We start from the raw sequence: 23,952 nt of genomic DNA on the forward strand, positions 1-23,952 counted from the left end.
TGGGCTGTTTGCCCTGGCATCTAGTGCCCATTACCCGCACTGTGAGGCCTCTGCAGGTCTGGAAGCAACGTGCCACATGGGGCCTTCCTGCTCAGGGCCCGGCTGGCACCCCGCAGGGCTGCTCGGGGGTGGCCAGGGTCTTCCCACACCTCCGGCCCCCAGCAGCATTCGCTCTCTTTGCCTTCTTCCTCCCCACCCCCAGCCCACCCCCACCCACTAAGCCCTTCCTCAGTCTGGCAGGAGCTCATCTTCCCTCATCTCTCGAGGGACCATCGGAGCCAAGCCGCCACCCCTAAAAGGGAAGGCTGTGTGCCCACCACTTCTGCTCCAGCCTGCCACACCACCACAGAGCCACAGAGCCATTGTCCCCCACTTACTCTGTCCTTTTCTTGCAGGCTCGTCAGGACCATGCGAGCAGGCTTCTCCAGGGCTCCTCGAGGGGCCAGGATGGCCACCCAGCCCGCTTTCTGCGGCCCTCCTCGGACCACAGCATCCTCCTAGCGCCCAGGACGGAGGGGCCATGCCTGGGGAGCAGCCCCTCGGAGCGCCACCCCCAACCATGACTGGAGACCTGCAGCCCTGCCCGGCGGCCAGTGGCACAGGGGGCCCCCTGCGGCCCCCCGGAGAGATCAGTGCCCTGGCCAACAGGACCACCAAGGCCATGGGCAGCAGGACCCAGGCCATGGACGACCCCAAGACCCAGGTGCAGCAGGCTGGGAAGGGGGTTGCCGAGGCCCCGCTGCCCAGAGCGCAGGCCCTGAGCAGCGGCCCCGGCAAGGCCAGCGGCCCCCAAACCCCAGCGGGGAGCAACCTCGTGCAGGCTCGTGTCCGGCGGGCAGGCAGGGCAGCCGGCAGCCCCCAGCAGCTCTACAGTTTGAGCATCGCCAGCACAAGGCCCAAACCCACCCTGGATGGGAAGACCCCTGAGGGCCTGCAGCCCAAGGCCCTCCGGCCCCTAGACGCAGAGATGACCCCAAGCCAAGGGACCAGAGCCGGTCTCAGGCCCGGCCGTCCCAGGGCCGAGGCCTCCCCTGCCCCGGAGGAGCTCAACTTCCAAAAGTGCTTCCAGGAGACCCCCTCCAGCTTTACCTCCACCAACTATACCTCACCGAGTGCCACCCCCGGGCCCCCACCCCTCAGGGCCCCCCAGAGCAGGGGCACTAGCCCCTGTCGGCCAGCCTCCTACCTGGAATTCCAGGCCGGTGGGGCTGACGCCTGGCCTCCCCCAGCTGAGAACAGCTTCCCAGGTGCTAGTTTTGGGGTCCCCCCGACTGAGCCGGAGCCCTTTCCAGAAGGCAGCAGCCCCGGGGTGGCAGCCTTTCAGTACCCCTTCCCAGAGCTGCAGGGGGCCGGCCGGAGACCCTTCCCAGAGGACACGGCCGGGCCCAAGTACCCCGAACGGGCGGTGGTGCTCACCTTCCACCAGCCTCGGGGAGCATGGCCGGAAGCAGTGGGCACGGGCCCGGCCTACCCCCTGGCTACCCGCCCGGCCCCCCCACCCCCACCCTGCTACTCCAGCCGACCCGGCGGCCTGGAGGCCCCCAGTGACCTTGGCGGTGTGCTCCCTCCCCCTAGTGCTGCTCATCTGGCCTCCAACCCCTTCTCGGAGAGCACAGCCACCTTCCGGGACAGTTTGCACGAGACCATGACCAAAGTGCTCCCTGAGAGACCTCCTTCGGCCCATGAAGGGCTAGGGAGCCCCAGGGGGCCCCCAAACTCCTTGTCCCAGAGGCAGTTTCCAGGGCAGGCCTATGGAAGCCCCGGAGCCAGTGGAGTGGGCACCAGCCCAGGGCCTCGGGACACAGAGCTGGCCGCCTCAGGGCCTCCCACCGCCAGGCTGCCCCCGCTGTGGGACCCCGCCCCGGCCCCTTACCCTCCACCTCCCCTGGGTCCCCCAGCCACCACGTTCTTCGAAGCCCAGCCCAGCCCAGGCCAGCGGCTCAACCTGCCCCAGAGCCCCCCGCTGCCCTGGCCCCAGGTGCTCCCGGCCGCCGGACCCGGCTCCCACCGAATGGAGATGCTGAACCGGCTGCCTTTCCCCCCAGGGGCCCCCGAGTGGCAGGGGGGCAGCCAGGGAGCCCCGGGTGCTATGGGCAAGACAGCCGGGCCGGGCGAGAAGCTGGCCGTCCTGAGAAACAGCCCGGGCCAGCACGGCAGTGGCTCCCCTGGCCTGTTTGCCTACAATGGGCTGAAGGACCCGGGAGCCCAGCCCCTATTCTTTGGGGCAGCCCAGCCACAGGCCTCACCCCGGGGACCCCCCGGCCTGCCCCCACCCAGGGTGGTGGGAGCCTCCCCCAGTGAGTCCCCCTTGCCCTCCCCGGCCACCCACACGGCCAGCAGCACCTGCTCATCACTCTCTCCACTGTCTAGCAGCCCAGCCAACCCCAGCTCGGATGAGAGCCAGGTGCCTGGGCCGCTCGCGCCCTCTGCTTTCTTCCACCCGGCCCCTCACCCCCAGGAAGCTGGCAGCCCCTTCCCATCCCCTGAGCCCTCGCACAGCCTCCCCATCCACTACCAGCCAGAGCCAGCCAAGACCTTCCCTTTCCCCACAGAGGGGCTGGAGGAGACCCCGTTCCCCAACTCGGGGCTCCAGGCGGGCAGTGCAAGCCTGGAGGGCTTCCCCCAGGGGCCGCCCCCCTACTCCGCCCACCACTTCCCCCTCAGCAGCGCCAGCCTGGACCAGCTGGACGTGCTCCTCACCTGCAGGCAGTGTGACCGGAACTACAGCAGCCTGGCCGCCTTCCTGGGCCACCGGCAGTTCTGCGGCCTGCTGCCAGCCAGGGCCCAGGACAACCACCAGCAGCCCCCGGGTCTCCCCGCGACCCCCAGAGTGCCCGCCGGCAGGACCCCAAGCCCACTCAGCCACACCAGGACAGCTCCCTTCCTGCTGGGCGGAGACCTCCGGCCCGATGGCAGAGACGACCCCATGAGGACGAGCTTCCTGCCCAGCTCCACCGCCACCCCCTTCCCGCTCCCCACAGGGGACCTGGACTTGGAGGACGCTGCCAAGTTGGACAGCCTCATCACGGAGGCACTCAATGGCCTGGAGTACCAGTCTGACAACCCTGAGATCGACAGCAGCTTCATTGATGTCTTCACTGACGAGGAACCTTCGGGGCCCAAGGGCCCCGCTGCCGGGCAGCCCCCCAAGGCCAGGCTGGGGGCAACACCAGATAACAAAGCCCCAGCCCCAGCCCCACCCCCAGCAGCGGATGTCCCACTGGAGACCCAGCCCCGCCAGCCTGGGGATGGGGGCTACCCAGCTGGCCCCAGGCCCAAAACCCGCTCCCTGGGCCCAGCACCTGCAGAGACAGATGGGGCCAGCCTGGCTGGCCAGCAGAGGAGAGGAAAGCGGTTCAAGTTGTTTCAGAAAGAGCTGGACACAGTTAACACCACCAAGAGGCCTGGCAGGGGCTCCAGGGCCGCCCGCCTGAGGCCACGGAGGAAAGGCCGGGCTGAGGCCCGCCCACGGGATCTCAGAACCCAGGCCCCCAAGAGCCACACAGACCCTGGGGGCCGGGCCCTGCTGGTGGAGACCAGGAGCTCCCGGCGCCTCCGACTGTCCCCCGGCCAGGATTGCAGGCGGAGGCGGGCACGGGGCGGCACCTGGAGCAAGGAGCTCATCCACAAGATCGTGCAGCAGAAGAACCGGGCAGGTGGGCACAGCCCAGCCCCGGGTGCCTTGGATGGCGGGCCCCAGCACTGCGACTGCGCCTCCGAGTCTGAGGAGGAGGACGGACCGCGGCCCCCGGGCTCCCGCTTCAGAGGCCGGCCCCGCCCCAGCGGCCGGCGATGGCGCCGGGGCGAGAAGAGGAAGGAAGTGGACTTGACCCCAGGCCCCAGAGAGGACGGGCAGCAGCAGAAACCCAGGAAGGTGGTGAAGCAGGAGGCTGCGAGGTCTGGGGGCTACCCGGGCCCCGAGGAGCTGGGCAGGCCTGAGCCAGGCCCCAGCCAGAGTCCCAGGGCCCAGGGCCCGTCGCACAGCCCAGAGGCTGGAGTGGACCCGGAGGAGAAAGGCCCCCAGCTTCTCCTACAGGATCTCACTGGTGCCGAGACCCCAGAGGAGAGTCCTCCGCCTCCGGGCTTCCCTCAAGACACTGAGACCCCTGAAATCGCTGATGACCTTCCTCCTGATGCCATGGAACTTCACAAGGAGGCTCCAGACTCCTCTCCAGCTCCCTGCAGGGGAGGCGGCCCCTGCCCCCCAGCCCCCGAGCGACCACAGCTCCACAGGGAGGACACAGTGCTGCCCCTCGCAAGCTCACCCACATTGGGTGCACATCGGTGCTTGGAGCCAGTCACCTCTCAGGACAGAGAGGACCTGCCTGCCTCTCCATCCGGAGAATCACTGGTGACTGTCGCTAACGCTGTCCACACGGTCCACTTGGACCCTAGCACCCTCTTTGTGAAGAACCCTGGTCTTGGAGAGTCCATGGAGGCTCCAGCTGCCAGAAAGGGGCCTCAGCCCTACAGCAGCCCCCGCAGTGAGCTGTTCCTCGGACCCAAAGACCTGGCCGGCTGTTTCCACAAAGACCTGGGCTCCCACTCCTCAGCCCCAGACAGCCCACAAGCCATTAGGGCACGCCTACGCCAGGATGACCACAATGCCAGTTCCCCAGATCCAAAGCCGCCCAGGAGCCCGCCCTACACAGGCGTCACAGACCCAGGCAGAGACCAATCGGCGCTGGCCTTGGAGCCCACGCCCCTCCCCTCGGGGCTGCCCAGGGACAACTTCCACCCGCCAACCTACGGCAGCCTCTCTGGGCACAGGGACACCCCTGAGCTGCATGCGTGTGCTGCCACTCCCCCGAGGAAACCCCAGCTAGACCCACCGTACCCCTCGCTTCTGCCTGAAAGGGGCTGGTCCCTGCTGGAGGAAGTGTCCCCGGTGCCACCCAGCCAGCCGGGCTTTTTTCCCAGCCTCTTGGGGGAAAAGACTCTCAGTCAGCAGTGTCCCAGTGAAGGGTCCGTGGCCGCCAGCCTTAGTTGTCTGCCCGCCAGGGCTGTCGAGGGTAGCACCACAGCTACCTGCGACCTGTCCGAGGAGGAGTTGGAGATCAAACGGCTGGTCACGGAACTGGAGAGTCAGCTGCAGAGCAGAGAGCCGTGCAGGGCCAGCACCACTGGTCCCGGGGAGTCGAGTCCACACGGGGAGGGGGCGGACACCACGGGGGGCGCCCTGGCGAGCCCCCAGGAGGAGTGGCCCTCACCCTTGACCCTAGGAGAAGCAGCCTTGGCCCCCAGCACCCACAAGGACGTGGTTCCTCAGGGTCCTTCCAGCCCCGTGGGGGCCAGCCTCAGTTTCCAATTAGTGCAGAAAGCCAGAGTCTCAAAGACAAGGCTCCCCAGAGCCGAAGGAGGCCAAAGGGCCCACCAGGAAGTCTGCGTACCGGACCCCGTGTCAGATGTGGGGAGTTTAGCGAAGCGCTGCCCAAGCCTGGAGCCTTCGCTTCCTAAGGGTCACGGGGCCCCCAGAACACAACATGGCCAAAGCCTCCCGCTGCTCCTTCCCTGCCCACCGAGAGGGGGGCTTTCCCCGGGACCCCGCAAGGCACCTGGGCCCTGTCAAGATCCTCTGGAGCTGGAGGCATTCAGCAGCCCCACTGCCCACCTAGCGCCTGGCTTGGCATTTCGGGGTGCCGAGCTTCTGCCTCTGGGCGCCACCCCATCTTCTGCTGCCATCCATAGCAGCGTCCCCAGGGGACACTCTGTAAGCAGCACAGGTGAGCCAGGAGGAACAGGTCTCCTGCCCCCTGTCGCAGCAGGCCCTGGCCATGAGGGCAAGGAGGAGTTTGTGCCAGAAGGAGTCTCTCCAAGCTGTGCCTCTGCGCCCAACCCCAGCCCGGGCAGGAGGCTCCAGGACCCAGCCTCCAGCCCACTTCATCAGCTGCAGCTCCTGGTGGCCAGAGCGGCTGAGAGGGGAGATGATGCCCAGGTCTCAAGGGCAACCCCCCCTGCTGACACCCAGAGCCCTCTGCACAGCAATCCCTCAGATCTGGGAGGTGATGGCAAGGAAGGAGGGACAGTGGCCCACAGCCCTGCCCTGGGCTCCCTGGGAGACATGCAGATGACCACCGTGGCCGGATGTCAGCTGGAGCCAGACGAAGATGGACATGCAGGCACACATGGCCAGGCCGAGAAGCCCAGGGTCCAAGCCGAAGCTGGCCACCTGCAGCCAGGTGACCGAGGGAGGCCAGGGAGACTGGACAGCTGCACCACAGCCAGTGCCGACCCTGAAACCACACCGGCCGGGCTGGTCAGGGCTGCAGACCAGCTGGGGGCACAGCTCCAGGGAAGCAGGGCAGCCATGGGCCTTTGCAACGAGGCACAGGACACCCCAAGCCCCACCTCCTCTGAGACAGACTCTTCAGTCCCAGCCTTGGTGGCAGCCCACACCCCAGACAGGCCCGGGGACTGGACTCTGGATGCGGTGGCAGCTGGCCCAGGCCATAGGAAGCATCTGCTGTTCGCTGGGGAAAGCCCAGAGCCCCCCACCAGGGACCTGGCCAGCCGCACCCCTTCGTCCGCCTCTGCAGGCCCCTCTGATCCCTGCGGCCTCAAGCCCCTACAGCAGGAAGGCCCTCCCGCGGCACCTTCAGGGGAGCTCAGGGACCTGCTCCCAGCGTCTCCATCCCACGGGGGCGCTGCCAGCCCTCAGCTTCTGTTGGCCTCTTCTCCCACCTGGACACCTCCAGAAGGGGCCAACTGCAGCCCAGCACCCACAGGCACTGCGGCACCCCTGGCAGCGTCCCCCTCTTTGAAGACAAGCCACTGTGGCCTCAAGGATAGCCTGGCTCACCACCCTCTCCTGGGGGACGGCAGCCCCCTGGAAGACCCTCCCAAGGAGCCCAGCTTCATCAGCATCGTCAGCGCCGCCCACAGAGGGGCCCGCCCTGGAGGTCATGTGTCAAAAACCCTAGAAGCTTCCAAAAAAGAGAGGCCAAGAGACTCCCCTGCCCGTGCCACCCCTCCCCACCCAATGACCATCAGCACCCCAGGAGTGACTGTCAAGGCTGCTGCCCTGCCCAGCATCCGCACCACTGGTGGCCTGGGGGCACTCAGAGGCCCCAGGGCTGAGTCGCCAGACCCCAGGGGAGTCCTGCCCATCACGCACCCAGATGGGGTGCCCACAGGCTCCTCCTCTGAACCCCTAGGCAACAGGGAAGGCCAGGGTGTCACCACTGTGCCCACTGACCCTTCCACATGGGGGGCCATGTGGCCAGATCCCCACATCTGCCAAGAAGGCAAGGCTCTGGCCAGCCTCCAAGGACAGAAGAGCCTGGAGATGCCTGGGGCCAGGCCCCCTGCCATTACCAAGGCATCCGAGGCTGGTGCCAGGGGTGTGCCAGTGACCTGCCCTTCCACAGAGCTCTGCCCAGGCAGCACAACCAACGATTCCAGAGCCCACTCCCCCCAAAGTGCCCTCCACCAGAGACCCCAGGCAGATGTCCTCAATCCCCAGAACCTCAGACAGAAGCCGCGTGGCTTTAAAAAGAAGCCGGTGTTCACTGAGAATGGCCACTGGAGAGGCGGAGCCCCCAGCGGGCGGCCAGTGACCTGCGAGGTCTGCTCAGCTTCCTTCCGCTCCAGGCCAGGCCTGAGCCGCCACCGAGCCAGGAAGCATGGGCTGCACAAGGGTGCTGCGTCCCAGCCAAGCCCAGTGCCCCAACCTGCTCCCCAGACGTGCCACCGCCCCGGGAAGAAGAATCGCAGAGCGCTGGGGAAGGAGGAACCTGGGCGCTTGGCGGGAGACCCCAGCCAGGCCCGGGCGGCACCCCCTGTTCGTGGCTCTACAGCCCCTGAGGATGCCCTGGGTCCCGAGACATCCAAGGGACTCAGGCAGGGGCTCAGCCTTCTAGGAGCTCCAGGCTGTCCCCCAAGCTGGGAGCCGTACACCCCAGATACAATCAGGCAAGGGGTGGACGTGAGGCCTACAGAGCCCAGGAAACAGGACCGGCTGGGGAGGGAAGAGCTCCGACCCAAACAGGCAGAGAAAGGCGGGGGCCAGAGGCGTGGCAGACCGCCCACAGACTTCCCCAGCGAGTCAGAGGGGAAATCTAACAAGAAAGCGAGGAAGCCCAGAGCAAGAAGGTTCCGGGAGGAGAGCAATCCCCAGGTCCCTGCCAACGTGACTCCAAACGGAAGCTGCTGGAGTCCATCCACCTCCACTGCCAGCTGCCGCCGCCCGTCACCCAAAACAGAGCAAGAGACCAAGGCCACGGACCTGGAGGAGACACCTGCACAGAAGCCACCTGGGGACTGGGTGGCTCGTCCAAGGATGGTGGAGGGGGCGCCTCCGGGGGAAGGGCCAGGGGAGCAGAAGGCAGCCCTGGTAAGAGGGTGTGGGGGACCCAGAGAGACCAGGACATCTGGCATCTGTGAAGAGCCACTGAGGGAGACTGGGGGTAAGCCTGCAGGGGACAGTAGAGAGGCCAACAGCAGATCAGGGCATGATGTCTGGGAGGGGCAGGAGCCCCCCTGGGCCCCCCAGGGCCCCCCTCAGACTCATGGTTCTGAAGCAGGCGGCACCATCAGCAGTTCTTGCTCCCAGGCCCCCCTGCACAGCCCAGGAGAGGGTGTCTCAGAGCAGGAGGGCATGGCTCCTAAAGCCCCCGGCCCGGAGCATGGGGACCCTCTGAGCTTGTTGGATGATGAGGCCTCTTTTTCCCAGCTCTTCCCCTTGGGAGACCGCTTGGCTCGGAAGAAGAACCCCCGTGTCTATGGGAAGCGCTGTAAAAAGTCGGAGCCCCCGCCCCGGGCGGAGCCCAGTGGCCAAGTAGGGGGCAGTGTCACTCTGTCCTCTGCCCGCCTGCCCACAGACCTCAGTGACTCTGGCTCGCTCTGCCTGTCCCACGAGGACCCATGGGGTGATGAGGCCACCGAGCTGCCTGAGTCCTTCCTCCTGGAGGGCTTCCTCAACAGCAAGGTTCCAGGCATCGACCCCTGGGCCCCAGGCCCCAGCCTGTGGGCCCTGGAGCCCCACCTGGAGGCAAACCCCTGCTGCGCTGAGGACCACCCGTCGGAAAACATCCCCGAGCTACACATGGTCCCGGCAGCTTGGCGAGGCCTGGAGCTTCAGGCCCCCGTGGACGAGGTCACCTCTTCTCTAGGAGATGTGAGCCCTGAGCCCCCCAACCTGGAGCGAGAGCACTACGACTGTGGGGTGCCCAGGAGTGTCATGGACCTGGAGACGCTTGGCACCAAACTGGAGATACAGGACCTGTGCTTCCTGGGACCCTGTGAAGACCCTGTGGGTCTCCCCAGCACCAGCTTCTTGGATGTCAAGGCTACGGCCGGTTCCCAGGGCCCACGGAGCAGGACAGAGGAGGCGGACAGGGCAAGAAGGGCCGCAGGCGAAGGCCAGCATGCCAAGGCCAGGAGAGCATCCTACAAGTGCAGGGTGTGCTTCCAGCGCTTCCACGGCCTGGGCGAGCTGGACCTGCACAAGCTGGCTCACAGCCCCTCCCCTCCCCCCACCTGCTACATGTGCGTGGAGCGCAGGTTCGGCTCCCGGGAGCTGCTCCGGGAGCACCTGCTGGAGAAGCACGTGCAGAGCAAGGCAGGGCTGTGGGCCTGCGGCATGTGCCTGCGGGAGGTGTCCGACGTCTGGATGTACAACGAGCACCTGCGGGAACACGCCGTGCGCTTCGCCCGCAAGGGGCAGGCGCGGCGGTCGCTGGGGGACCTGCCCTCATGCTGGGAGGGCGGCGACGTAGTCACGCACTTCCTGAGCGGCATCGCGGGGCAGGCCTCCAGATCCCACCGGGGCAAGCGCTCAGTCTCCGGCAAGGCAGGCGAGGGCTGCGCAGAGGCGTCGGGGCCGGACGCGGGAGCCGGAAAGGCGTTCCCGAGGGAGCGGCGGAGGCCCCAGGCCCGCAGCCGCGGCTGCGACGCGGTCGGCGCTTCGGCGCAGGGCAGCCCTTCCGCCTGCGCGCGCCCGATCCCGGCCGGCGACGCGTCCCCTGAAGCCCGTCCCCACGGCGAACCCCCGCTCCCGGCCGTCCCGGTGCACCAGGACTGCAAGGACCCGGCCCGCGACTGCCACCACTGCGGGAAGCGGTTCCCCAAGCCCTTCAAGCTGCAGCGCCACCTGGCGGTGCACAGCCCGCAGCGCGTCTACCTGTGCCCGCAGTGCCCGCGCGTCTACCCAGAGCACCAGGAGCTGCGCGCGCACCTGGGCGGCGAACACGGGCTGAGCGGGGAGCTGGAGCTGGCGCACACGCCGCTGTACGCCTGCGAGCTCTGCGCCAATGTCACGCACATCAGCAAGCGGTCCTTCGTCTGCAGCTCCTGCAACTACACCTTCGCCAAAAAGGAGCAGTTCGACCGGCATATGGACAAACACCGGAGGAAGGGGCAGCAGCCCTTCACGTTCCGCGGCGTGAGGAGGCCCGGCGCCCCCGGGCGGAAGGCTTCGGCCCGAGAGGGCACGCTGCCTAGCAAACGGCGCAGGGTGGCTGCGCCCAGCAGCCCTGCCAGGTCCAGCGCGAATGGGCCTCTGTCCCAGGGAAGCAGCCCCACCCCGAGTGAGGGGTCCCTCCCAGCCCTGCTCCAGCCCTGCCCAGAGGCAGCTCCCGGCACCACCGCCGGGCAGCCCGGGACCCCAGAAAAGCCCATAGACCCTCTAGACCACCAGGAGCTCCTGCCCCCATCCTTGTCTCCTTTCCCAGCGGCCTCCGCTGATGGCAAAAATGGCCACAAGCCGGACCAGGCCCTGGAGAGCTCCGAGGATGAGGCCTCCCCAGGCAGCCCTGAGCACCTCCTCCAGCAGGCTTTCCTGCCGGGAGGCTCTCTGCCCCTGCTGGGGGCCGTAGACCAAGAGGTAGAGGAAAAGAGGACAGCTGGCCCGTTCTCAGGGAAACACAGGACCCCAAGTGCACCTGGCAGATGTGCCCCTGACAATCACCCGGAAGCCCCCTCTCTGCTCTGGAAGGAGAAGCAGGTGTCCACGTGTCATGCGGTGCCTGCAGGGGCGACAGGGGGCCCCTCCCACAGAGGCAGTGCCCCCAAGCCTAGGGGCTGCGGGAGTTTATCAAAGGACAGGTCAAGCTCATCCACCCCCAACAAAGCACCCAAGGTCCCAGGACAACTGAAGAAGGCGGTAGCCAGCCCAGTGCCCGGTGAACTCCCCCGTGGCACTGAGGAGAGGCCGAAGCCCACCCCCCTCAAAGCCAAGCCAGGCTCTCAAGGTGCTGGAGGCCCCCGGCAGGGCACCAAGGCAGTGGGCGGCAGCCAGCCCCAGCCAGCCAGTGGACGGCTCCAAAGCGAGACAGCCACCACCCCAGCCAAGCCCGACTGCCCAGGCCAGGGCCCTGCCCCAGACAAGGCCCTCCCTCGTGCCCTAGCCAAAGGCTACCCCAAGGGACCAAGGGAAGCTGGTGGCCAGGGGCTGCGAGGGAGTCTGGGCCCCAGGGAGGACGCAGACAGCAGTGAGAAGAAGAGAAAAGGCCGGGCCCCGGAACCAGCCAGGAGCGAAGGTGTGGGGAGCCTGGGCAAAGGCCCCTCGGCCCCCAACAAACCCCCCCGGGCTCCCCGGAAGCAGGCAACTCCCAGCCGCGTGATCCCCGCCAAGCCCAAGCCCAAGCCCAAGCCCAGTAGCCAGAACAGCTCGATGCTCCCTCAGTCCTCAGAGGTGCAGAAGCGGGAGCCCGGCCATGCCCACGGGGACCTCAGATACAGCAAGGAGGGGCTGAGCAAGGCCCTCCCCCAGACAAGACCTCTACACAGGCCCCCCAGGAAGGGTGGGGCTGTCCACAGTGCGGAACCCCCTAACCCCCGGGCCTGCCGCACAGCCGAGTCCCAGAGCCACCTCCTCAGCCAGCTGTTCGGTCAGAGACTAACCAGTTTCAAGATCCCTTTGAAAAAGGACTCTTCTGAGTAATTTATAGGAGCCAGCAAGTGCCTGGGAGTGGGATTGGAGACAAACTCACAAATGGGGGACCCTGGTCTTTTTTTGAGGAGCTCCAGTCGTCTGAGAGTTTGCCTGATGGCCACATCTTAATCCATCTGATGTACCATGAAAATGCTCAGACTTTAGTGTTAGAGCTGCAACTGTGATGCCTTGAGCAGAGCCTGGGGTGGACAGCAATCCCTTTATAGCTGGTAGGTGAGGGTGAGGGCTGGGCCAGCTGCAGCCTCTTTGAGGCCATGCAGCTGTTTATCCAGTACCAAGAAGTTAAGGAGAGAGTGGCGCATCCCCCCAGCCCCATGTGCCCCACAGTTAAGGCCCAGTATGCCACAGAACCCCTCGCTTTGAGGATTTCCACAGGGCCCCCCCACCCTTGTCATCTAACAGGAAGTCAGTTGAGGCAGCTGCCAGTCAGATGGTGGCAGCCTCCATCTTAGTGTCGTTGCTGCTGTTGCTGGAATTCCAAAGCGACCCTAGAAATCAGATGGGGGCCAAAGAGCCATCTCTGAGCTGCCCAGCCCCATAGAGCACAACAGGCCTCTGACCGCAGGGTTGTGAGGCCACTGTCCGTGCTGCTGACAGAAAAGCTGGTCTCTAGTGCACCTTGACCCCTGGTCCTCTGTCTCCACCCCCACCACCTCCACCCCAGCCTCCGCAGTTGCCCTCTCTAGAGCCTGCCTCCTACACGGAGCTCTCTGCTGCAAGTATGAGCAATTTTACTCTGAAGTTTCTGGTGCTATTTTCATGTAATGTGAATACAGGCTTCCTTGATTTGTTTTACCTGGGGGATGGGGTCGGACCAAGAGGCGCTAGGGGTCACGCAGGCTGCCCAAGGCACCAGCGGCCCAAGAAGCCCTGACTGGCTCCCAGCCGCCTACGTGTGGCTCCAGCCCCGCGGTCAGGTCGGAGCAGCCAGATGGGACCCTCAAGGCCGGCTCATGCACTGACCCGACCAGGGGCCGGCACGCATGTCCTTTTCACAGAATCGTGTCTTCACGGGGGCAGGAGGTGGGGAGAGGCTACCTTCTGTCCTTAGGTGTCTCTGAGGTTTGCGGTTTGTTTTGTTGTTTCTTCATTTTAACCTTAGGTACAGTGTGTATGTCAAAAGTTCTAATTTTGATATTTTGAGAGAGACCAAATCAAGCCCAAACTGCCTTTTTTTGTAGAAGGTGTGTGTGCCACTCAGAGTGCCTCTTTAGTGCTGATGAATAAACCTGGGGTGGGGGGAGCTCTGAGGTTGTACTGTAAAACCGTAGCAATCCGTGCTGTCAAATATATGCCCACTGTTGTCACAGGGCGCCTCCGCCGTGGCCTCTGTCCTCCCACCAGCCCCACCCTGCTGCCCCGCCGAGCCGCCTCCCTCGTCCTGCTCCAGAGTCACCTGGCCCTGCAGAGCCTACCGGCAGTGCAGCAGTCCCACCAGGTCCCAGACCCGTTAACACGGCGAAGATAATGCCTCAGTGCTGCGGGCCCCTCTGGGTTAGGGAACCGGAGGTCAGCACAGACAGCAGGGGGGACCAGACCCGGAGACCGCCCCCCACAGGCTCTGACCCCTAGGGACCCCGAGTCCTGAAGATGTCTCCAGAGACCCCTGTGTTGGGGACAAGCACTTGGAAGTCAGCAGATCCCTGTCTGGCCCCTGACAGCTGCCTGGGCTTGTTGGGGGCAGAGTGGGGGAGCATCTCTCAGAGCAGGCCCCCAACCACACTTGCTGCTGGGCAGTGGGAGGGGAGCCACGCCATCCACAGGGAAACGGGTCCTGCACACAGCGCAGGACCACCTTGCCCACAGCCCCACCCACCCTACCACTCCCCTCGTCCCACCAGGCCCTGGCCCCACACTTCCATCCACCAGGGACACTCTGCCCAGGTCCTTGCCCTCAGTCTCAGCCCCTCCCATCAATGCCCCCTGCCCAGCAGGCTGCCTCCCTCAATCTGGCACTTACACACCTACTGTGGGCTGCAGAGCAAGCCAGCAGCTGACAAGGGGTGCCAACTGGGGGTTGGGGTTGCAGTGGGTGGAGTCAGTGGGCTCAGAGCCGCACTTGAGAAACACCATCCGGGGGCTTGGTGGTGGACACCTTGTGGGGTCAGCCAGGTCTGCAGCACTAGGTGCCTCTGCCCAGCTCGCCATGCCTCGGTCAGCCTCGGGCCAGCCTCCACGTCTCTGGAAACACAATGGGGCGTCCAGGCCCTGCCACAGGCTGTGATTGGTGGGGGAGGGAATGAGCCTGGCGCTCTGCAGGGTCATGTGCCCATGGGTGCTGAGGCTCACAACATCGGGGACCCCTCAGCTCTAGTGTTCGGGGCGGGACATGAGTGAACCTGCCCTCCTGGGTCCTGAGCCCACGGCGGCGCTGTGAGCCCATGTGTGGACAGTAGCAGCCTGGCCAGCAGGTGGCAGCATTCGCCAGCCCGGTGGGGCCAGGGCAGCTCGGGTACCACAGGCGCACATCACGGGTACGCGGGGCACCCTCATCCTCACCGAAGGGCTCAGAGACACGCTCACAGCACACAGGGGTGCACTGTTCCCAGGCCTCACACACACCACCACACACACAACCACAGACAGCCACACACACAACCACACACACCACACATACAACCACACACACAACCATACACGCGCACCCACACACACAGCCACACACAAGCACCCACACACACAGCCACACACACACAGCACACATACAACCACACACAACCACAGCCACACACACAGCCACACAGACAACCACATACACACAACCATACACAAGCACCCACACACACAGCCACACACCTGACTGATTCTGGGCATATCTGTGGGAACCGGCCCAAGCGAGGGGTCCGGGGTGGGCATCCTGAAGGGCCCCATGTGGGCTGTGGGAGCTGGCCGGATGGGGTAGGAGAGGGTTTGGTGGGCACAGACCCTGTTCAGGGGCCACAGCTCCCTTAGGACCCGAGTAGTCAGAGCCCAGCCCCCACAGGCCCACCATCCTCAGGCAGAGCCCTTCTGCCTGGGCCCCAAGGGCCTGGCTCGCCCCCTCTAAGAAGCCAGAGTGCCCCTCACCCCGAGACTACCAGATCCCCCAGAGCTGCCAGGCAGGGGGCAAGGAGCAGGGCAGCCTGAGGGTCAGCAGCAAGGTCACGTGAATGCTGTATCTGACAACTGCACTCCACCAGGTCCCAAAGCCTGACCCCAGTGACCCCTTGGCCCCACCAGTCCAGACATGGGCCCGGAGAGAAGATAGTGCCTGGGAGCAGGTGAGGAGTGGCAGGTGGCAGGGACAGCCTGGAGAGCACGTGGGGGTCTGCTTGGGCACGTGGGACAGGGCTGCGGGAGGGAGAGAGCCGGCGGTGGAGCAGGCGGCAGGCCCCATCCCCGGGCCCCATCCCCAGACCCCATGAAGCGGGAGGCTTGCCTGGGCGGCCAGAGGGCATGTCCACCAGGAATGGCTGGAGAACGTCCTTAGGATGGGCTTGTCTAGGCTTCGGGGCCACAGACAGCTCAGAGAACCCAACCTCCCAGGGAGAGGATGTAGAAGGCCACGCTCACATAGGCAGAAGAATCCGCACGTCCGGAGTCCCACAGAGAGGGCCACCAGCGATGGGCCAGGTCCATGTCACCGGGATCCCTCCAAGCACCGCCATGGGGGGACAGGACCTGGAGGCTGTGGGTCCTGTCCATGTCACCTGAGAATGTGCCACAGTGGGCTCTGGTCTTGAACCTGAGGCTGCGCCCCGCGAGACGCCATTTCTCTGCCTGACTGGTGGGTGGTCAGCGGGCCCAGGGTCCTGCTACTGTGGCTACAGGACCACTGCCCAGAAGCAGCCACGCCAAGCATTCCAGCCTGGGCCTGGGCACCCAAGGCCACAGCCCCTTCCCACGGGCCAATGGCTGCCTCCCTGACCAGCTGGCCTGGCCTTGTGGGCTGCAGCTCAAGGCCACCGGCCTCCTCCCTGGAGCCCCCGGCTGAGAGAGGATGCAGACAGGGCCCTCCGTAGGTTTAACTGGGCCTGAACACGCCTCTGTCTCAGCTGCTGAGAGACCCAGGCCCATTGCTGGGCCCAGACAGGAGGGCGAGTGCCCAGGGCCTCACCATCCCCCCTGGGTGCAGCAGTCATCAGAAACCTGTCCAGCCCTGACTCTTGGGCTCCCTCCGAGGTCTAAGTGCTGGGGCTCACTGGCTCTGGCCAGAGCCTCTCCCCACGCCGTCCACTTGGCTCCCTCCCTCCCCTCCTTCAGGGATTTGCTCAGAGGCAGCCTCCCTAACCACCTGCCAAGATGACGGCTGCACCCCAGTGCCCAGGCCTGAGGCTGCGGGACTGAGACGCATCTGCCCTGGGGCGCCCACGGCCCGCTCCTTAATCCTGGCTGCTGTCCTGCCGCTGGACTCGAGTGCCGCGTCCTGTTGCTGTCCACAGTTGTACCGCCGGCGCTGGAATGGGAGGAAGGGGGAGGGAGAAGGAAGGAGGCGGATGGGGAAGTGTGAGCTTCCTGACCCCTACTCTCTTCCTTCAGAAACGTCCAGATAATATTTCCTGTCTGCACCAGGCTGGTAAATAGGCCACACCTGGGCAGCTGCACGAGGGGGTGGGTCACTAACCCCTCACGACAGTGTCCAGGCAGAACCCGTGTGTCCCAGGGCCTTGGAGGGCACGGCTTGTTAGAGATGCTGTTTCAGAGAGTCTCGCCGAGCCCAGAGGGGACCAGCTGTGTCCCACCCTCTGCTCCCCTCAGACAGGGAACACCTGAGCCTATCCCCCAGACCAGAGCCAGCCCCAGCCCCCCGCAGCAGCCTGCCCCCGACACCTCAGGGTGGCATCCAGTTGTCCCCGGCATCGCCTGGCTCCTCCCTTGCCCATCCTGCAGGCCGCCTCTGATCCCTAGCTTAATTTATTTTGACATCCTTGCTGCTGTGTGACCTCCTTGTGGTATCACGTGTTGCTCAAAACTCATTATCCCCCCCAACTTGAAACAGGAAGTTAATTAAACCCTTCACAGAGCCAGTGTTATGACGAGTGTCGGCGTGGGCTCCCAGCATGGCTGCCCAGCACTCCAGGGCCTGGGGCTGACAGGTGGCAGGGGAGAGAGGCCTGGGCCCCCCTTCCCCACAGGGCAGCCGCCAGGGGTCATGCTGGAGCAGCAGGTGTGGATCTCCAAGGGAGGCTCTGCTCCTCACCTGCTGTGTGGCCTGGGAGGGGGTGACTTCACTTCTCTGAGCCTGTTTCCTTGTCTGGCAAATAGGAATTCTGAGAGTCCCTTCTTCAGACAGTGCTTGGCACAAGGCCTGGCAGTGAGGAGCCATCCGCTGCTCTCTGCCCTCACCCCACGTGTGAGGTAACAGAGTGCTGAGAACCACAGAAAAGGCACCCGGGCCCTGCAGGCTGGACCAGAGAGGAGAGGCCCACCGTGGTCTGGAAGCAATCAGGGCCTCCTCAAGGAAGGGAAGGTGGGCGGGCAGTGGGAGGGAAGGGTGCCGCTAGTGGCAGGAACAGCGTGAGGGGCCGCAGGACACCTGGACCTGTTCAGGGAGGTTCAGAGGAGGACTGAGGGGGGCCGGCTGAGATTATCACAGTTGCTTTCGGGAGGTCCCACTGGCTTCAGCCTGCAGTGGGGGCAGGAGTGGCTCGGGGCCAGCAGCGGTCAGGGTGGTGGGTGAAGGAGGCTTAGAGCTGGGTGGGGATGATGGCAGAGTCCCCAAGGGGCTTCTCAGGGCTATAAGGAGGTGCAGTCAGGGACACTCGGGGGGGGGGGGGACAGTGAGGCAGAAAGAGGACTTCCGGTGCAGCCTGGCAGTCAGAGCCCCTTACCTGACCTGGGCTAGGGACACGCTCCTCCTAGTCTGTCCAGCCCTCCCAGCCTTTGCCCCTGCTCCTCCCTTAGCCGAGAATGCCTTTCTCCTACCACTCTTTCCTGAATCATCTTCATCCTTCAGTGTTCAGCTTAAGTTTCTAGAACATTCTGTGGCTCCCTTGGCCTAACAACCAGGACAGAGCTGGCTATGTGGGAAGTGCCACAATCAGTCCCCTCCCCACCCACAGCCACTGCCCGCTCCCGGGCAGTCCCCCTGGGACAGGGCAGCACAGAGCATGCCCATCAGCAAAGCCAAGCCCCCAGACTGCCGGCCCACAGGGCAGAGGTGGAGCAGATGTGAGCCCGGAACCACAATGGCATCTAGACTAGAGGGTCCTGCCCCACCCACTTACAGATGAGGAAACCAAGGGCTTAAGGACTTGCTCGGGGTCACAGCCTCCTATGTGGCAGAGCCAAGATTTGAACCTGTTCTCCCAGGGCCCAGCCAGGGTTAAGAACGTGGGCTGTGCCCTGTGGCTGCCTGGGATACAGGAATCATGACCATTTCTGAGCTGTAGGGCCACTCTGAGCCTCAGTGTCATTACCACCACGACAGCCTTGATGCTGTATCCTAGGCCCAGCGCTGCCACTTCCTGCCAAGGGACCACCAGAGGGTTGCTAGGACAGGATGCCATGAGAGACCATGAGCCAGTCCCAAAAAGGACCGGGGAAAGGCTAGAGGTGCTGATAATGATATGACCCTAGTGTGGGCACCCAGAGCTGTCCCTAGGAGCCTCTCCTGGGCCCAGGTACCCTTGGCACCTTCCCCAGGGCCTCCAGGCTATTAGGGCTTGAAATTCAGCAAAGCAGGAAACAATCAGGCCGTGGTCAGGGCAGCCGAGCTCCACGCCGAGCCCTTCCCAGCTCCAGGGCACGTGTTGCAAATGCCCACGTGCACTGAGTACGGTTCTGTTTCCACCACCAGTGATGTTTGCATGTGAATCGTGATACTCCCCCAAGGAATGCAGGTGGCCGCTAGGACCCCGCAGCAGCCCCTCTCCCAGCTCCCCCTCTGCCATCTGAGCAGGGACTCCTGCTGAACCCCACAGAGATGACGCCTCCTCCGGTCAGCCTTCTTTGACTTCCCCAGGCAAAGGTGGTGACTCCTGCTCTGTCCTAAGCCAGGCCTTCCTTTCTTCAGTATTTCTTGCTACTCTTTCCTCAGTTTATTGTCGTGATCATAGAGCTCTGTGGAGGGTGTCATGGCCTGTATGCGTCAGGTCCAGTGACCCCCCCCATCGGTCATGAGGAACCTGCAGTGTCATTATCTTTTCAGTGGTGGGAATAACAGCCCTTGCAAGGCAGACAGAGTGGGCTGAGCATGGAAGCAAAGTTCCCCAGCACCGGCCTGAGTCAAGGCTGTCATGGCGTTTCACAGGCAGGTGTCCTCCGGCACAGGTACACGGAACTCTAGCCTTGTTTTAAGGTTCCTCTGAGGCTGCACAAAAATGTTTAATTTTTGAACAAGGGGCTCCATATTTTCATTTTCCAGTGAGCCCTGAGAATTATGAAATGGGTCCTGGTCAGCAGGTTCTGTTTCTGACCTGCCCCTGCCCTTAAGTCCCTGGGTAATGGGGGTCTTAGGAGCCTAGAGCAGCCTGAAGTGCAGTCCTCTCTCCCCTCACCCTCAACATGCGTACTCAGTCGTGTCTGACTCTCTGCAACCCCGTGGACTATAGCCCGCCAGACTCCTCTAACCATGGGATTCTCTGGACAAGAATACTGGAGTGGATTGCCATTCCCTCCTCCAGGGGATCTTCCCATTGAGGGATCGAACAGTGTCTCCTGCGGCTCCTGCATTGCAGGCAGATTCTTTACCACTGAGCCACAAGGGAAGCCCCCCCAACCCCCGCAGGGATCAGGCATCACTAACTGGTCGTGGTTCTTCTGCTCCTGCTGACCCTCAGAACCCTCCTCCACACAGACCTCCTGCCACTCCAGCAGTGGTACCAACCTGGGTGCCACTTGCTGTGCATGGAGCCTCAAGCCCGGCAGAGGTCCAGTTCGTGGCCACCTCTTCCAGGGATCCCTCTGACTGCCAGGTGCCCATCCTGTAAAGAGGCTCCCCACTTTGGGAAGGCAGCAGGCCCAATGGGAAACCCAGACAGGTGGAGTCCCTTGTCTCATTGACAGACATAGTGGGAGCCCCGGGCTGAGTGAATCAGTCAACTATGAGCCACGTACTCCACAGAGAAGGGGTACAGCTCCATGGCAGCTGCAGGAAGGCTGTACCCACTGGGCACAGCCTGGGCAGGGAGTGGGAAGTGTGGGCAAGCTCATGACTCTGGACAGGTCTCTTGGCCTCCTGGCCTCAGTGTTCTGGCCTGTCTGGGGGCAGTGGCTTATCCTGGGGGGACCTCAGCCTTCTGCCCCACCTGCCAACCTCCTGCCCTCCTGAGAGCAGCAGCAGCAGGGGAGAGTGCCCAGGTCCTGGGGGCAAATTCTTCCTCTTCTAATGGGGAAGGGCAAGGGCAACAGGAGTCAGAATGAGGGGGTCTAAGGGCAGAGTGCTTAGCACCCAGCCAGCCCCCACACATGACTGTGAGGATCACCTGCCATCGGGTGGGTGGGTCCAGCTTTGCGGACAAGCATCCAGACACCCTGTTTGCAAAGCTCTTCCCCTTAGCCTCTGGCCCCTGCTAACTTCCTATTTCTTGTGAATATGGGGTTGGGGACGGCGGGGTGCACCAAATGCAGGCCAAGAATATTAAAGGAATACAGTTGAGCTCCCAGGAACCACTCTAATGCTGTGTGACCTTGAGCCTCCTGGAACGTGGGGGGGCCTCTGGGATCCCATGAACATACTCCAAAGGACAGAAGGGCTGGCCTCCGTGTCCACCGCCGGAACAGGCAGTACTAACCGTGGGAACCTCGCTCCTTTCTACTTCCTGGGCCTCCAGCAGGGGCGCCCTGGAGAGGCATGGCCTGGGAAGGAGAGACCCAGAGGGGCAACGCCTAGGGGCTGCCGCGGCGGGGCCGGAGAGCAGGCACAGGCCTCTGGCTTCTGCGGCCTCCCGGATTTCCAGCCAGATCTGAGCCCAAGGGAGGAGGGCCCGAAGTCCCTCGCTCTCCATTTGGGGCTCTGGTCACCGGAGGCGGCGAACCCCGCGGATGCTGCTTCCACCAGTCTTGGGTGGAATCCCCACCGTGCCAGAGCCGGCTCCACACCCCAAATCTGGTCCCAGGCAATGTGGGACGTCAAGGCCTCGGGCTGCTTGACCCGGCCCTCATTGTCCCATACCCGGCGGGCCGAGGAGGGTGGTCGCAGAGCCTAGAAGTTCTGGGCAGGTCAGAGGCCCTGAAGACGGAGTTATAGAGCAGCGGGGCGGAGTGATGGAGCGGTGAGCGGAGCCCAGGCTTTGGGGTGTGCTCTGGGCGGGGCCTCGGAGTTTAGGGGCCGAACCAGGTCAGGTCAGGCTTGGGGGCGGAGCTGGCATCGGGGGGCGGGCCCAGAGGGAGCTTGAGCCGGGTCGGGCGCGGTGGTCCGGAGCGGCGGAGTGTATTGGGTCGCAGAGCCTGAGCCAGGCCTGGGGACAAAGCAGCAGGGCCAAAAGAGGTGTGGAGGAGGCCACAGGTTCCCCCAGAGCGGGGGCCAGCTTCCTCGGGGCGGGGCCAGCAGGCGGGGCGGGACCATTTTAGCGTAGAAGCAAGGGGGCGAGTCAGGGTGTCGGGGCGGGGCCTGCCGAGGCGGGGAGAGGCCAAAGCCGCGAGGAAGCAGGACCGCCCGGGGGCGGGTGCGCGCTGCGCGGGCGGGGGCGGGGCCGGAGGCGGGGCCGGGGCCAGAGGCGGGCCCGGCGGCGGGGCGGGGGCGGGGCCAGGGGGCCGGACCAGGCGGCGGGGCGGGGCCGGAGGCGGGGCGGGCCCGGAGGCGCGGCGCCGTGACGCGCACGCCCCGCCCGCACGCCCCGAGCGCCCAGGCAGAGGCCGCCAGGTCCGCCGCGCGCTACCCGCAGGTTCCATTGAGAAGAGCCGAGCAGCGGCGGCGGCGGCGGCGGCGGCGTCTGCGCGGGAGCGGAGAAGCCGGCAGCAGCCCGCCGCCCGCCGCCCCCGGCAGTCTGCGCGGCCGCACAGCAGGGCCGAGACTCCGGCCTCCTCAGCGGCGCCGGGCCGGACGCGGCGGGCTGGGGGCGCGGGCCGGGGCGGCCGTGGAGCCGAGGGGCCGGGGGCATGAGCCGCCCCGCGGCCCCGCCGCGCCCCCGCCGCCCGCCGCCGCCCACCAGGGGCTAGAGGCGGCCGCCGGGAGGGCGCGCGGCGCCGGAGACATGTCCAGGAGGAAACAGAGCAACCCCCGGCAGATCAAGCGTAAGTCAAACTTTGCCCGCTGGCCCCGACCCCCGCCGCCCCCCCACCCCGGCCCCCGGCCCGCCCCGCTCTGCCCGCGGCGCCCGCGACCTTCACCCCGCGCCGCGCCCCCCGCGCTGTGTGCCAAGCGCGCCGTAATCTAATCTCTGCCGGCGGGCCGGGCCCCCGCGTCTGGGCTGTAGCACTGGGGGTCCGGCCTGGAGGGGGTGTCCGCCCAGAGGGCCGGAACGGGGTGGCTGGGGGCGCGGCCACCTCGCGGCCTGCCCCTCCCCCGCATCCCAGAGATGGTGCAGCGATAAGGCGGCCCCGATCTGGGCTCAGATAAAGTTTAAAATATTCCATTCTGCAAGTCCCATCCTGATAAGATCGCTCTGTCGGGACGGGCTGAAATTGTGATCTTATCTTGCGCGGTTGACTCTCCCAGGCTTTGTATCTAGAGGGAGAAAGAGAGACCTGAGAGGGAGAAGGGGCACCCAGGGCGCGTGGAAGTGCAGGCCAAGTAACAGAGACCCGCGGGTGCCCACCACCATGCCTTCTGGCCACAGAACCTCCTGGCTGGGGGTGGGGGGCGGGGGTGCTGCTACCACAGCTGGGCTCCAGCCCTGTCTACCGGGTCTCCAACTCCAGCTTTCCCTGCCGGGGACAACCTCCTGGAGGCCTTCTCCCTGTGTCCCAGCCAGGACCACAGGGGCTCTTGCGCTCCTAGGCTTGCGGTCACACACCCGCACTCGTTCTATCCGAGGGGCTGCTCCTAGTCAGGGAGGGGTCTCCCGGGACTCAGTCCTGGGCCAGGTGTCCAAGTTTCTCACCCATCTGGATTAAAGGCCATTCCCCAGGGGGGAGCCAGGCAGTCACTGCTGATGCCCAGCCCCCAACCCCCTACCCCAGCGATAAGAGCGCCCTGAACTCTTGGGGCCACTCCGCTGAAAGAGGGCAGTGCACAGGAAGCAGGACTCCCCACCCCACGCCAATAATAACTTCACGCCTCTGCAGCCAGGGCCAGGGCTCAAGGCTTTCTACCTGGGTTACATCTCCCGGGCCAGCCCGTCAAGTCCTTGGGGCAAAGAGGTGGCCAGCCCCATGCTCCTGAGCACTGCCTCTTCTGTCCACGTGAGCTCTGCCTTCAGGACCCCTTGTGAGTGCTCCTGGGGGAGTGCCTAGTCCCCAGATCCCATAGAGGGGGAAGGCAAGCGTGAATCCGGGTTCCCGTAACCTGACTCCTCAGCGTGTAAGCGGGACTGTTTTCCGAAAGTCGCCTTCTATCAAGTCAACTCAAGTATTAAAACCACCCACAGGTCCCGATCTGCGCTGGTTCTCTGGTTTCTTTTTCCCCTCCTCCCCTGTGTGCCTCTGTTGGGTCTGTTCTCGTGTGTGCGTGTGTCTGTGTTTCAGCGTGATGAGAAATGCAGATAACGCGGGCAGGGAGATTGCAGGTTGGGAGCCGATGCCAGTGCCGATAAGGCCCAGAGCAAGGCGAGTGCCCGGGCTGGGCTGGTTGGGCTGAGCGGAGCGCGTTGTGGACCGGGACCAAAGCGGGCGGGAGGGCGAGCCCCGCTGTCCCCTTTCAGTACGCCCGGGAACCAGGCTAGGGAGGGAGCCGACCCTGGGAGGTGGAGCTGGGGAACCATCCCTTCAGCCTGCGGCCCGGGGCGTCTCCACCCCCGGGCAGATCTAGGCGCGTTAAGATGCGAGCGCTGATTGTCACCAAGCGGCGGCGCCCGCACGCCCGCCCTCTGCCCGGGGCTGTGCGTACGGGCCCTCGCAGCTGTGTGCCCGCTCCACTGGCCTTACCTGCGACCAGGCCGCGAGCGGGGGGCGGGGGGGGGGGGTGGGGAGCGCTTGGGGCGCCGCCCCCGTGCCCCCACCAAAGCCGGGGCGCAGCTGCCCGCGCCTCTGTACGCCTT

General features: G+C 65.1%; 2 protein-coding genes across 4 annotated transcripts in view; both read left to right on the plus strand.

Moving 5' to 3' along the window:
• ZNF469 (zinc finger protein 469) overlaps positions 1-13,200 on the plus strand; it is a 46,966-nt gene extending 33,766 nt beyond the window's left edge. The window contains exon 3 of the mRNA XM_043898265.1: positions 396-13,200. Coding sequence (XP_043754200.1) covers positions 521-11,881 — 11,361 coding nt within the window. The 5' untranslated portion in view covers positions 396-520 and the 3' untranslated portion in view covers positions 11,882-13,200. The remainder of the gene's footprint in view (positions 1-395) is intronic.
• Positions 13,201-17,380: 4,180 nt separating this feature from the next.
• ZFPM1 (zinc finger protein, FOG family member 1) overlaps positions 17,381-23,952 on the plus strand; it is a 65,588-nt gene continuing 59,016 nt past the window's right edge. The window contains exon 1 of one of the 3 annotated variants that reach the window (XM_043898267.1): positions 17,381-21,302. Coding sequence is in view for 1 of the 3 variants with exons in the window: in XM_043898268.1 (XP_043754203.1) it covers positions 22,009-22,048 (40 nt within the window). In the remaining 2 variants the exon portion in view is untranslated. Of the gene's footprint in view, positions 21,303-21,584; positions 22,049-23,952 lie in introns of those variants that run through there. The other 2 variants (XM_043898268.1, XM_043898266.1) reach the window with 2 other exon arrangements.

The sequence above is a fragment of the Cervus elaphus genome, chromosome 4, assembly GCF_910594005.1.
Source record: "Cervus elaphus chromosome 4, mCerEla1.1, whole genome shotgun sequence".
Classification (NCBI taxonomy): domain Eukaryota; kingdom Metazoa; phylum Chordata; class Mammalia; order Artiodactyla; family Cervidae; genus Cervus; species Cervus elaphus.